Source organism: Neovison vison, chromosome 6, assembly GCF_020171115.1.
Source record: "Neovison vison isolate M4711 chromosome 6, ASM_NN_V1, whole genome shotgun sequence".
NCBI classification, from domain to species: Eukaryota; Metazoa; Chordata; class Mammalia; order Carnivora; family Mustelidae; genus Neogale; species Neogale vison.
In genome coordinates, this window is record NC_058096.1 from 85,785,471 (window position 1) to 85,799,563 (window position 14,093).

A 14,093-nucleotide genomic window follows, 5' to 3' on the forward strand; every position below is an offset into this window, starting at 1 on the left:
AGTCCCATAAGACTATCAGAGATTTTTTAGAATAAAGTTTGCAGGGCAGAAAGGAGTGGTAAGATATATTCAAAGTACGGAAAGCACTGGCATACAGATGACCAACAGACAAATGAAAAGATGCTCAACATCACTATCATCAGAGAAATATAAATCAAAACCATAAGACACCACCTCACACCGTCAGAATGGCTTGAATCAAAAAGACAAGAAATAACAAGTGTTAGACAGGATATGGAAAAAAGGGAATCCTTGTGCACTGCCTGTAGGCATAGAAATTGGAGCAGCCTCTATGGAAAACAGTATGGAGGCTAATAAAAAAACTAAAAATAGAAGAAACTAGTACTGAAACTAGAAATACAGGATCTAGCAATTCTACCTCTGGGTATTTATCTGAAGCAAATGACAATAAATTTAAGAACAGTGCCCAGTATTTTCACCATAAGCATCTTTGCCACAAACATCTTCACTCTATAACTAATTGGCCATATGGCAATTATGCCATAAAAAATAAAATCACAAAAATAAAAGAGGGATATCCATTAAAAAGGACATAATGAAACATGAAAAATGCACTGACAAAATTAACAAGACTTTATTGCAAAATATAAAACATTTGAATACATTGAAAATGTGTGTAGATTCATGCAATTCTATGCAAATAATTGATTTTATTTTGCAGACTGTACCTAAGCACTTGTCCTCAAAGTTTTCCTTTCATAATATTATACATTTATTTTTCTCGTTGATTCATCTCTTCATCTGGCATCACGTTTTCATTTTTTCCTAAAATTTCTTTCTTCCTTAAGAGAGGTATCAGTTTCTAAATACAAGGATGCATATTTGTAACAGCTTTGCATTACACTGTGAAAGTCTTCTACACTGCTCTTTGTTCTTAGCATATTACCACATGTTTATTGACAGATGTTCCAAAGTTCTATGAAAAATGTGGGCTCATAACTCTATGGCATTGTACAGACTATTACGAGGGCTAAGATTTACTTACTATAAAAATGGGAGTACTGTGTCAATGCAGAAATGAAAGTAAACTGTCAACTAGCTGACGAAATCAACAAACCATCAAATGAAACTGTCAACCAGTTGTTCTTCTATCTTTAATGGTGAAATTGCCTTATGGCCAATTAGTCAAGTGGGGAAAATGTGTTCAGCAAATATGCTTATGGTGAAACCACTCAGAACCTCTGAAAATATATACGCACCCCTATGTTCATTACCACATTATTCACAATAGCCAGTATATGGAAACAACCGAAGTGTCCAATGATGATGGATGGATAAGATGTGTGTATGTACACAGACACACACACACACAATGGAATACTACTTAGCTACACCAAAAGAATGAAACACTTGTATATAGGACATCAATGGACCTTGAGATACTCAGTGAAATAAGTCAGAAAAAAGAAAGACAAATAATGTATGATTTCACTTATATATGGAATCTAAAAAACAGAACAAATGAACAAACAAAACAAAAACTCATAGATGCAGAGAACAGTGATGGCTGACAGAGGATAGGGCTTTTGGGAGATGAGTGAAGTACAAGGGAGTCCAGACATACAAACATCCAATCATAAACAAGTAAGTCATGGGAATTAAGTGTATAGCATGGTTAACTGTAGTCAGTAATACTGTACTACATATCATATAATTTGATATGAGGATAGGGGAAACTAGACTTATTGTATCATGTCTTGGTGTATATACTTTGAGTCATTATGTCGTATGCCTAGAACTAATTTAATGCTATATATGTCAATTACACCTCAATTAAAAAAATAAACGTCACACAGATCTTTAGGCAGGCCAGTGATACCTGTATACCATATAAGACCTCCTGAATCAGAAAGTGGTTCTGTTGCTTTACAACACCCTTTCTTTATAACAAAGATGGGAAACACAGAGAAAGGTCTGTATCTGAACAGAATACTACTACACTGAACAAATGAGTATTCTATTTTTACTTTCTTCTGATAGTACTTGGAAAAATGCTATTTCCATACATGTAGGTCATGCTTTACTCAAAAAATCATTCACTCATTTATTATATCTGGTAAAATAAGAGGGACTGGCAGCGTTAAATTCTAAGGCTCCTTCTAATCCTGAAAAAAGCACATAAAACAGAAAGGAAAAAGAGTGAGAGCTTAAAATATTGTCTTGAGATTATAAAATTTACTAAACAGTCAATTATACAAAATAAAACCAAAAAAACCAAAACCAATGTCTATTTAAACCCTAAATTAAGCCAGTTTTATCATGATTTAAGATAATATTAATATTCTATATTATATTACAGCAGAAATGTCTACATAATTAAATGTTTACTTGGATAATACCTTTGTTCCTCTTTAAAATCGTGTAGAAATTAGTGCTTAAGATTTTAATAAGCTTATACAAGTATAATGTTTACAACTCTGTGAAGAGCACTTTAAAAGTACCTTCTTTAAATTATTAATTTCTTTGACAGAAGAATTAAACAGTATTTATGAAAACGATACATTCAGGTTATTACCTCCAATAATAACTTCCCACTTATATCTCTTGGAACATATAAGAAAAGCAATCCTGTAATAGTAACAATGAAAAAATTTCAAGCCATTTTTCAACAGGACTACTTTATACAAAATTTCTCTGACCCATATGATGAAACTCTCATTAAGAGACGCTAAGAGGTAGTATGACAATGGGAAAAACACCTTTATTTCTATGATGTCCTATAAGTAAAATGTAACTACAATAATGTAATCTGCTACCATAATTAGAAAATGTTCTCAGATTTAGCAACAAATGAATTTTTGAAAATAGAAAATGTCAGTCACTTGAATGATATGATCAAAGTAACATACTTCGGTTGGCCTATTTCAACCAACCTGTAATTGGATAGCTATTATTTTTTAATAAAAACAGCTTTATTCTTTTAAGAGAATTCTATTTTTTTTACTAACTTCTTTTTTAGAAATCACAATTTTATTTGCTAATCACCAACTTACTGGACTGAACTACTGCTTGAGTCTGTTCCGAGGTTCCAGATGCAATGTTTGTCAGAGCCCATGCAGCTTCAAACTGTAAAGAAGGACTACAAAGAACAAATAATGTTGAACAGTAGGGATTTTTACATTGGCCCAAATCTAATATCTACCAACCATTCCTCCCTTCAAGCATTTTTTAAAGTATTAAATATTTTGTTTGAAAGTTATCGATCTATGCATCCAGCACTTTTTAAAACCTCCAATGACTATTTACAGTATCTCTTCAGTATAAAAAGCTTACAATTTCCTCAGGTGTCCCATCCATTTTTAGTAAAACCTTTTTCTTTTTATAAAATTTTATTTCTTCATTTGAGAGAGAGCACTAGCACACAAGAACACAAACTGAATGGGGCTAAGAGGAGGGGCAAAAGGAGAGGGAGAAATAGGCTCCCTGCTCAGCAGGGAGCTCCACCCTAGGATCAAGGGATCATGATCTGAACCGAAGGCAGATGCTTTACTGACTGAGCCATCCAGGCATTCAAAAACTCTTTATTTAGATAGCTGCATATGACTACCCACACAGTTTTCTCAAGCACTTAACAGCCAAACTAGTTTTTGCGAATTTTCAAAGCTTAAAAGTTCAATGTATCATTCTCAAGTTCCTCTTTGGCCTTTATGTTCACCTCCTGGTATAAACACACCTTGCACTGTTTTTCACTGGCTTTTCAACTCCATCACATAGCCCTTTTCTTTTTCTTTAAAAATCGAACTAGCATAAAATCTTGTCTTGCACAAAGAATACATTCTAAAATACTTCTTTTTTTTTTTAAAGATTTTATTATTTATTTGACAGAGAGAGATCACAAGTAGGCAGAGAGGCAGGTAGAGAGAGAAGGAGGAGGAAGCAGGCTCCCTGCCGAGCAGAGAGCCCGATGCGGGACTCGATCCCAGGACCCCGAGATCATGACCTGAGCCGAAGGCAGTGGCTTAACCCACTGAGCCACCCAGGCGCCCTAAAATACTTCTTAATGTACTTACTTGTCATCTCTTTCAAGACAATGGACTAAAATAGGCAATATTCCAGATTTTATTAAGTCATCAATTGGTGGATTTCGATCACTGGACAAAAGCTTCCTATAAGAAACATACATACTCTTGTGAAATTTAATGATATATAATTAAATTCAAATTCATACTTGACATAAAGATTACACAAATCCTCACCAAGCTGAGTACCCTACAGAGCAATGTTTATGAAAGCTTAATCAGCTCATTCTCCTATATAAACCAAGCAGCAGAATATGGCTGCGTATTTACTACCCAATAAATGTAACCTTCTTGCCCTAGCTTAGACCCTCCACAAGTTGGCTCCGTCTTACCTAACTAATGAATCTTATTCTTATTCTCTGTAATGCAACAATAAATCAGTTGTCTCACTATTTCAATCTCATTTCCAGGCTCTTCACATTCTATTTTCCACACTTGGAATGCCCTCTTTTCTGTCTATTCAAGCTCTATCTATTCAAAGTCCATTTCAATTTGTATGTTTTCACAATATCCTCTCTGAATTCCAAGAACATTTACACAGCATATGCTTACATTTGCTGTTGAGTATCACCCTAATTTTAATATACCCTTGCCTTCTCTATTAGGTTCTAAAGTTCTTATCGAGCAAGAATTACACATGCTTTTCCACAGTATTTTCCACAGCACATGGCACAATTCTTACACAAAGTAGGAAATAACCCAGTCTTTCTCAACCTAGGTTCCAGATTTAATAAAAGAACTTTCTTCTACTACTTCACTGAGGACATTCAAGATTTAGAAATGGCCTTTATTTTGAGTGCACAATGGTGCCTACAATATCTACAAAATATAATACAAAATCAGTTTGATGACACTGTCTAATTGATTTGCGCTAAGGTACCAGCAATTCTAGTCACAGTTACTTTTCCAACATCGATGTAAATTCATAACATGTTAAAAAAAGGCAAAGTCTTAGTATTATCGTGAAAATGAGTTTGATCTTATATACTTATAAAGTTGTCTCAGGTTCCCCTAGGGATCCAAAGACCATAATTCGAGAATATTGGCCTTAGGGGCCTTATGGCTTTCATTAGAATGTCTACTGAGAAAAGCTGGTCCAAACTTCAAATAATCAACTCTGGAAATAGTGAGAATAATATATCAAAATTTCTTAATCATCCTATCTGTAAACATTAATTTGCCATTTTGAGATGTACTTCTATGATTTTCTTCCAATATAACCAAGTCCTAAGAAGTTCTTTTACCTATAGTTGGCAATACTGTTAATTCTGTAATTTTCCTATCTGTTCTAGGTTATTTAAAATGAATACACAAAAGTAGGGAAACTCTAATAAATATTTTTAATGAAAGATTTGTATATTGGCTAAGATACTGGATGGACCAGTGAAATCTTCTCTCACTATGAAATTCTATGAGTAGGATCAATTACTTAAGTGTCTCTGTCCTACTAATAATAACACAGAGCATTATTCTTATATTTATAAATAGAGAAAGGAAAGACTGTATATTATGAGACAACCATGCCTTCTCTGACCTACTCATTAATACAAAAGTCTCAGAAGTTTCTCTGGTCCTCCCCTTAAAATATAGGAGCATACACCTCTAGAACATAGATTTCACAGCAGAAATATGCAACATAAGTTAATATTCCTACCTGGAAGTACACTGGCCAACTTTAGAACCCTAAATCTTAATATCTACTTGTCTGTACACTGCTACAGTAAGCTTGTAACTCAATTTATTATTTGATTAAAATAGGGATTGTGAAAAGCATTTGCTACCTGGGAAGGAGATGAAACATCTTTTTATAAAATTAAACCTGTTAATAAAAAGTAAAGTTTTATAAATAATGTTTTTCTATTAGTTGACAGCAATAACCTGTCAACACAACTCTTCCCTAGCATCTGTATGTACTATGCAAGCTGAAATTTAAGTTTATTTATTTGTGAGTTTAGAAAACTGCTACCAATTTTAATACTCTAGATCACAGAAAAAATTTTTGAAGTAAATGTAGTTGGTCTATGGACTATTCTTTACTGCTTGTCATTAAAGTTAAATATGAGTGACAGTACTACTGTACACTGAAAACTCAAACAGAACTCCTGGGTAAGTTATAAAATTAAAATATGTCCCCAAAACTTAACTTACCTAGCAGCTTGAACTGCACTTAATTGAATTCCTTGGTTATCACTTGAAGCATTCTATAAAAAATTAAAACAATTTTTGATATAGATACATAATAATTAGAAATACAAATGAAGACGGGGGAAAAACTCAACTTACTTGAACAATAGCTTCTAGAGAGGTATTTTGCTGTGAAAAAAATTAAAGAAAAAACTAAGTTAAAAAGTCACCTTAAAATTCTATATTTATGTAAAATTTTTCACGGGCAGTTTTTAAGTTACTAAGTTAAAAAGTCACCTTAAAATTCTATATTTATGTAAAATTTTTCACGGGCAGTTTTTAAGTTACAATAACTTACCACTCTATAATCGCCATCTATATCAGAATCTTCACAGATATCTTCATGTGGTACATTTCTTCTCTTTAAGAGATGCTCATCTCTTTTATTCTTTAAAAAAAAAAAAAAAGATATATATCAAAAAGAGAACTTTAGTTAAAAAAGCTAAATACTTTCATACAAAAAGCTTAGGCAATCCTGTGCCTACAAACTAAAATGGGAAGTGCCTTTTAAAAGTAAAATGCAAATGCAGAAAATTAAACCAAACTGTGATTTAAATATTTAAGCAACACAAAATTTGAGTCCCAAGCCCCAAATATTACATTTTTAATGAACCGTGAACTATGTAAAAAGAAATTAAAAAACAAAAAATTGATTAAAAAAGACAGTGTGTAGTTTAAGCCAGAACCAAACATATATGTATTTATTTAAAAGTACTAAACCATTTTATACATCATCTGGGAGCTTCTCTTTATCACCTAAAAATAAAGTCAAAGCAAAAGTTGGGCAGTTCAAAATCAGACTAAAATCAACAATGCCTTACAAAAATGAAGGCCCACTCAAATTTCACTAAAAAAAGTGCAGGACAAATTTAAAGATATACTCCCAACTATAACCTTTTTTTTACACACATGAAATATAACCTATTTTAATACTTGAAAAGTTGACGAAATTTGTAAATGGAACAAGTTCTTTTCAGAACTTGTGTATAACTACACCTGCAAGCAGCTGAAATATTTAGTATAACTGTATAGACAAGACTTTCACTTTCTATAAATTATTAAAGATTACAGAAGAAAAACACCATATAACTCGTTTATCTCTATTCTTGGGAGAGTAGCCAAGTTGTATTTTGCCAACTTCAATAGCTTGGTTAAGTTCAGTTAAAATCCTTCAGTTTTCAAAAGAAAAAGAAATAGCAAACACTTGCGATTAATATACATTTAGTATCTTCTATATATGCTGTAATATTGTTAGAATTATGCTTGGAAGTACTCAATATTACTCAGACTCACCTTCCTTAATTCAACTACAACTTCATTTCGTTGTCTTCTCATAGTCTACAAGAAATTAAAGAAAAATATTTTTAAGAAATGATCTCAATTTCCATCACCCAGGAAAACCACTATTAACATTTCAATGTATATCCCATAATCTTTTCTTCTATTCATATGTAAATAAAGTCATATTTTACTCAAAATAAAGATCATATTATAGACATGACTTTCTATATTAGATATAAAATTTTAAAACTATAATGTATGAGAATACAAAGATACAAAGAATGAAAGAACCAACCTATAAGCTCACCTCACATATGAATCATGGCACTTAAAGAAGTAATACATGTACAAGGCTAGTAAATTCAGCAGCTTAAAAGGAGGGAAGGTGTCTTCCTATCCATCCAGTCTCTTTCTCTAAAGGTAAACACTGTTAGATTTACTGTGATTCTGACACACTTATCTACTTATTCTGTCTTTACCTTACTTTTGTTTACTTAATTTATAGATTTTAAAGCCCTTCCATGGTGGTATAATACAGTAAATCTTTTTCATTATTTCTAATGACCACAAAATTTTTCTACCACATACTGTAACCATTCTCTTACTTCTTAACATGTGTTTTGCTCATTTTAAACCTCCATAGTACACAGATTCATGCTTACTGTAAAACATTCAAACCTTCAGAAACAATACAGGTTTTAGCTCTAAGTATAAGTTCTCCTCATTCTTTCTAGTGACTGCATATGCCAGGGCATATTAAGTAGAAACAGCAAGTCACAAAGTAATACTCATATATCTGATTAAAGACTTCAAACTTCTATCCAAAACCGAACTTGTAATTTTTAACAAACATACATAACTCTATCTCATCTCACATGATTCATATGGGAGGTGAGACTGAGAGTTCTTTTATCCTCTGTATCTTTATTTTCTAAGGCTTATGTTACTGTTTAAAAAATTTATGACGGGCCACTTGGGTGGCTCAGTCAGTTAAGTGTCCAACTCTTGATCTCAGAGTCATGAAATCAAGCCCTGTGACAGGCTCTGTACTACAGTGGGGAGTCTGCTTGAGATTCTCTTCCTCTCCTGCCACTCATGGGCTCTCTTAAATAAATCTTTAAAAAAGTTTTATGACATATTCAGCATTATAAATCTATTGATAATTTCAAAGGGTTTTTTTTAGCAAATGGCAGCTCTATCCTTCAAGATGCACAGACCAAAAACTTTATAGCCATCCTTGATTCTTTTTCTCCCATGTCACACATTCAATTATACCAAATCCTCCCACTGGTTCAACCTTCAAACCTTATTTGAAATCCAATTACATATACCTTCTCTGCCACTACTCTGGTCCAACTCACCATTAACGCTCACCTAGATTACTGCAAAAGTCTCTGAACTTGAACCCCTCTTCCTGTTCTTGCCCTCCTCTGTATTCGTTGTTATCACAATAACCAAAGCAATCCTCACAGGTAATCTTAATTTTTGAGTCCCATAGTCTCCTTTGACAATCTGGTGAAATCAATGAACACCTTCCATATAGTGTTATTTATTATTTATTTTTTAAAAGATTAATTGAGAGAGCACAAACAGAGAAAGGGGCAGAGGGAGAGAAGAATCTCCAGTGGATTCCATGCTGAGTGCAAGGCCCAACACGGGGCTTGATCCCACAACATATCTGAAAATCAAGAGTCAGTAGCTTATACCAACTGAACCATCCAGGTGCCCCCAAATACTTTTTAAATAGAGATAAGAAATAGATAAGATTACAAAGAAAAACAATTATATTGATATATAATTGTAAAAAATATATAAATATGAAAAGACAAACTATAATATATGTGCTTCATTATCACATTAAGTGGGATCTAACAGTGAGTCTAGTAAGTACTATAATTTCAAAGTAATGTTGACCTTAAATGATTTAAGAGATTCTGCAACAATAATGTTCTACTGGTGGTGACAAAAAGTCATAGGTAACTTTAATAACTACTATTTACTGGCTATATTATTAAATGAAGGAAAGTTAGAAGAACTGTTAAAAGTTAGTGAAAATAAAGAAGTAATTTTTTCTAAGTCTCCAGGTCCTCCTGAATTCTACCCATAGCCTCTGAGGAACCACTTTTTAAGAAGTCAGTCAGATCATATCACCTGCCTGTTCAAAACCATCAACGGTGCTCTACTTTGGAGTAAAAGCCCAGTCATAAAAATGCTTTAAGTCCACTCAAATCTTCCTAAGTTATTCCTTCTCCAATAGCCACCTTTCAGACCTTGGCTCCTATCATTCTCTTGATTCACTCTGCAGTATCTACACTAACTTTGCTATTCCTCTAACATTCTGGAAATTCTCTCTCTCTTCAATTCTCTCTCTCTCATTGCTTCACTAATACACTATGCAGCAACTCCCAAGGATGAGCTCCAGAGCCAAAGAGCTTGGGTTCAATTTTCAGCCATATTACTTACCAGATCTCTCAATGCCTTTTGTTATCTATAAAATGAGGATAGTAAAAATATCTATTTCACAGGATACTATAAAGATTAAGTAAGTTAATATATGTAAACGAGTTAAGTAGCTCCTGGCACATAACAGTGTATGTGTTAGCTATCATTATTATTGCTACTGCTAACTCCTCAGGCTGTAATGCTCTTCCCTCACTATCTGCAGTGCTCACTCATCTTTCAAATATCACCTCCATGGTAAGGTCTTTCCCTTCCTACCCAACCAGCAATTCTCCTGCTGGGTACTCTCTATTCCTCTTCTATTTTTCTCCATACTACTTATCACATGCCAATATGCTACATAAAACTTTGTTATCCTCTCCCAACTAGAACATAAGTTCACTATATAAGGAACAACACAAGGAATAAATATTATTCCTTCTTAAAATGTACTGGGTAATCTTTTATGTCCAGAAATCTTTACTTCAATTTTTGACCAAACCAATTTATTCAATCTCTGTTTAAGTGAACTTCTGATGATCATTTCAGCTTTGGTACAGATATGTATTTTAAAAATACCCAAAGAATGAAACCGGACCACTTTCTTACGCCATACACAAAAATAAATTCAAATTGGGTTAAAGACCTAAATGTGAGATCTGAAACCATAAAACTCTAGAAAGAAAACATAGGCAGTAATTTCTTTGACATCAGCCATAGAAACATTTCACTAGATGTGTCCCCTCTGGCATGGGAAGCAAAAGCAAAATTAAACTACTGGAACCTACACCAAAATAAAAAAGTTTTGCACAGCAAAGGAAATCATCAACAAAACAAAAAGGCAACCTACTAAACAAGAGAAGATAAAATGATATATCCAATAAGGTGTTAATATCCAAAATACATTAAAAAAATCATCTACAACTCAACACCAAAAAAGAATAAATAATCCAATTAAAAAATGGGCAGGGGAACTGAATGAACATTTCCCCAAAAACATCCAGATGGCCAAGAGACACATGAGAAGATGCTCAACATCACTAATCATCAGGGAAATGAAAATTAAAACCACAATGAGATATCACTTTACACCTGTCAGAATGGCTAAAATTGAAACCACAAGAAATAACAAAGTGTTGGTGAGGATACTGGAAAGAGGGGACCCACGTGTACAGCTGGTGGGACTGCAAACTGGTACAGCCACTGTGGAAAACAGTATGGAGGTTCCTCAAAACCTGAAAATGGCAGTATCTTACAACCCAAGAGTATCATACAGTATCATACAATCCAGGCAGTATCCTACAATCCAGTAGTGGACTACTGGATATTTACCCCCCAAAACACAAACCTCCAGGCACCCCTATGTTTACTGGAGCATTACTTTCCAAAAGCTAAATTATGAAAACAGCCCAAGTGCCCATCATTCAATGAACAGATAAAGAAGATATGAGATACACACACACACACACACAATGTTATTTGGCCATAAAAAAGAATGAAATTTTGCTATTTGCAATGACATGGATGAAGCTAGAGAGTATAATGCTAAGTGAAGTCAGTCAGAGAGACAAATACATTATTTCACTCAGACGCAGAATTTAAGAAGCAAACCAAATGAACAATGAATAACAACAACAACAATAACAAAACAGAAAATAAACTGCTGGCGGCCAGAGAGAGTTAGGTGAGAGATGGGTGAAACAGGTGAAGGGGATTAAGAGTATACATACCATGATGAGCAGAGAAGTGTTCAATCATTATATTGTACACCTGAAGCTAATATAACATTGTATGTTGATTATATTTGAGTAAAAAATATATAAACAAAACTCAAAACCCCTGCAAACTGTTTTCCAAATTGGTTGTATAACTGTCCATCCCAACAACAGTACCTGAGAGTTCCAGTCCTTCACATTCTTATCAAAATTTGAAATGGTCAATCTTTTTCATGTAGCCAATTTTAACAGATATGTGGTGGTCTTCATTTCCCTTATGATTAATGATACTGAACAATTTTTCATGTGCTTTTTCTTGCCATTGTTTATTTAAAGTAGGCTCCATGCCAACGCAAGGCTGGAACCCACAACCGTGAGATCAAAACCTGAGCCAAGATCAAGAGTTGGACACTCAACCTACTGAGCCACCAAGGTGCCCCTCTTGTATTTATTTTCTATCTTACATTTTCTTTCATAAAGTCTTTTGGAATCCTTTGCCCTTAAAAATAAATAAATAAATAAATAAATAAATAAATAAATAAATAAATAAATAAAAGGGAGTCTGGGTGGCTCAGTGGGTTAAGCCGCTGCCTTCGGCTCAGGTCATGATCTCAGGGCCCTGGGATCGAGTCCCGCATTGGGCTCTCTGCTCAGCAGGGAGCCTGCTTCCCTCTCTCTCTCTCTGCCTGCCTCTCCATCTACTTGTGATTTCTCTCTGTCAAATAAATAAAATCTTTAAAACAAAACAAAAAAACACCTAAAAAAAATACCAACAAGTGCTCGCTTCGGCATCACAAAAAAAAAATTAAAAAAAAATATATAAAATAAATAAATAAATAAACAACCAACAAGACAGGTTGCAAAATGAATAAAAAAACTTAGCCAAGGGGGCGCCTGGGTGGCTCAGTGGGTTAAAGCCTCTGCCTTCGGCTCAGGTCATGATCCCAGGGTCCTGGGATCGGAGCCCCACATCCGTCTCTCTGCTCGGCAGGGAGCCTGCTTCCTCCTCTCTCTCTGCCTGCCTCTTTGCCTACTTGTCATCTCTGTCTGTCAAATAAATAAATAAAATCTTTAAAAAAAAAAAAACTAAAAAAAAAAAAAAAAAAAAAACCTTAGCCAAGTACTACAAAAAAATTTCAACATTCACTATCCTTTAACTATTACAGCCTTAAAAGGTTAAAAAAAATTTTGTTTTGTTTTGTTTTTTTAATAAATAAGGAAACTAAGGTATAGACAAGTTAAATTACCTGGCTAAGATCACACAGCTAGAAGTGGGATAGCTAGGATCAGAATTTAGATGGTCTCCTACAAAAACCAATTAACCAATAAGCCACACGGTCTCCCCCAAGTCTTAAAGTTTAAGCCAATCTTGGAGCCTATGGTTCATAGTAAAGAAAAAGATATTATCAAGACACAGTACAAAAACACTGAATTTCAGTAAACAACAACAAAAAATTAGGTCCTATATCTCACACATAGAAAATAAAACTTGTAAAATTGTTCAATAAAAGGTAGACTTTTGAGGGATAGATAGCTGAAGTCAAAAAAAGTTCTATGAGTAAATTTTCTACCTAAAGAAGCAGAGTGAAGTCATAGTGGGCTTTAACTTCTTTTCAATGAAGTAAAATGTTACATAAATTAATAAAATATTGGGGCGCCTGGGCGTCGGGTGGCTGTCCGCCTTCGGCTCAGGTCATGATCTCAGGGTCTGGGATCACGCCCCTCATTGGAGCCTGCTTCTCTCTCTACCTGCTGCTCCCCCTTTCTTATGCTATCAAATAAAATCTTTAATTAATAAGATATTAAATAAATAAATATCACATTTTTATAAATATCTTATTTACACCCAAAGAATTTTTTACCAATACAGTATATCTTACTTATTAAATCTGGAGTTTCTGATAATTTGGAACTATTAATAAAGGATTTATCAAACCAATTTAACATGGTAGTAGTGACATATGCCTCGGGCTATTCCTACCCACAGAAATTTACTTGCAAAGTAAGAGATTTGACAATCTCTTTATTACAGAGCAAGAAAGCAAGAAAAGAATTTTCTTCTTTTGAGAAAAGGCTATTACCTTCAAGGTAAAGAGAAGACTGAATTAACTAGCAGAAAGACACCCTAAGCAGCAGCCTGGCAGCATTTATTTGCCGAGTCTTTAAAGTGGTATTAGATTTTTAGACATTTACCAAATCACAAGTCCAACTCAAATAAAGGACTATCTCTCTGGGGTCCCATGAAAGGGGTATATAAGGCTTATTTTTTCTAAGTCTTAACTCAAAAAGCAGAGGTTTTATATACTATATACAAATGTAATAGTTGTGAATTCACATGACTTACACTGATGCAGTGAGCTGTCAATTAGAATTCCAAAAGGCTGCCAAACTGGCCAGACTTATTTATAGGCCAAAGAGCTATCTAAAGGACAAA

At 33.9% G+C, this 14,093-nt stretch overlaps 1 protein-coding gene across 2 annotated transcripts in view; it reads right to left on the minus strand.

Annotated features, from left to right (window-relative positions):
• Positions 1-14,093, minus strand: part of KPNA4 (karyopherin subunit alpha 4) — a 56,783-nt gene that overhangs the window by 25,615 nt on the left and 17,075 nt on the right. For both annotated transcript variants that reach the window (XM_044251706.1, XM_044251707.1), the window contains 6 exons: positions 7,518-7,562; positions 6,523-6,612; positions 6,324-6,353; positions 6,189-6,241; positions 4,032-4,127; positions 3,015-3,100 (listed from right to left, as the gene is read on the minus strand). In XM_044251706.1, coding sequence (XP_044107641.1) covers positions 3,015-3,100; positions 4,032-4,127; positions 6,189-6,241; positions 6,324-6,353; positions 6,523-6,612; positions 7,518-7,562 — 400 coding nt within the window. The remainder of the gene's footprint in view (positions 1-3,014; positions 3,101-4,031; positions 4,128-6,188; positions 6,242-6,323; positions 6,354-6,522; positions 6,613-7,517; positions 7,563-14,093) is intronic.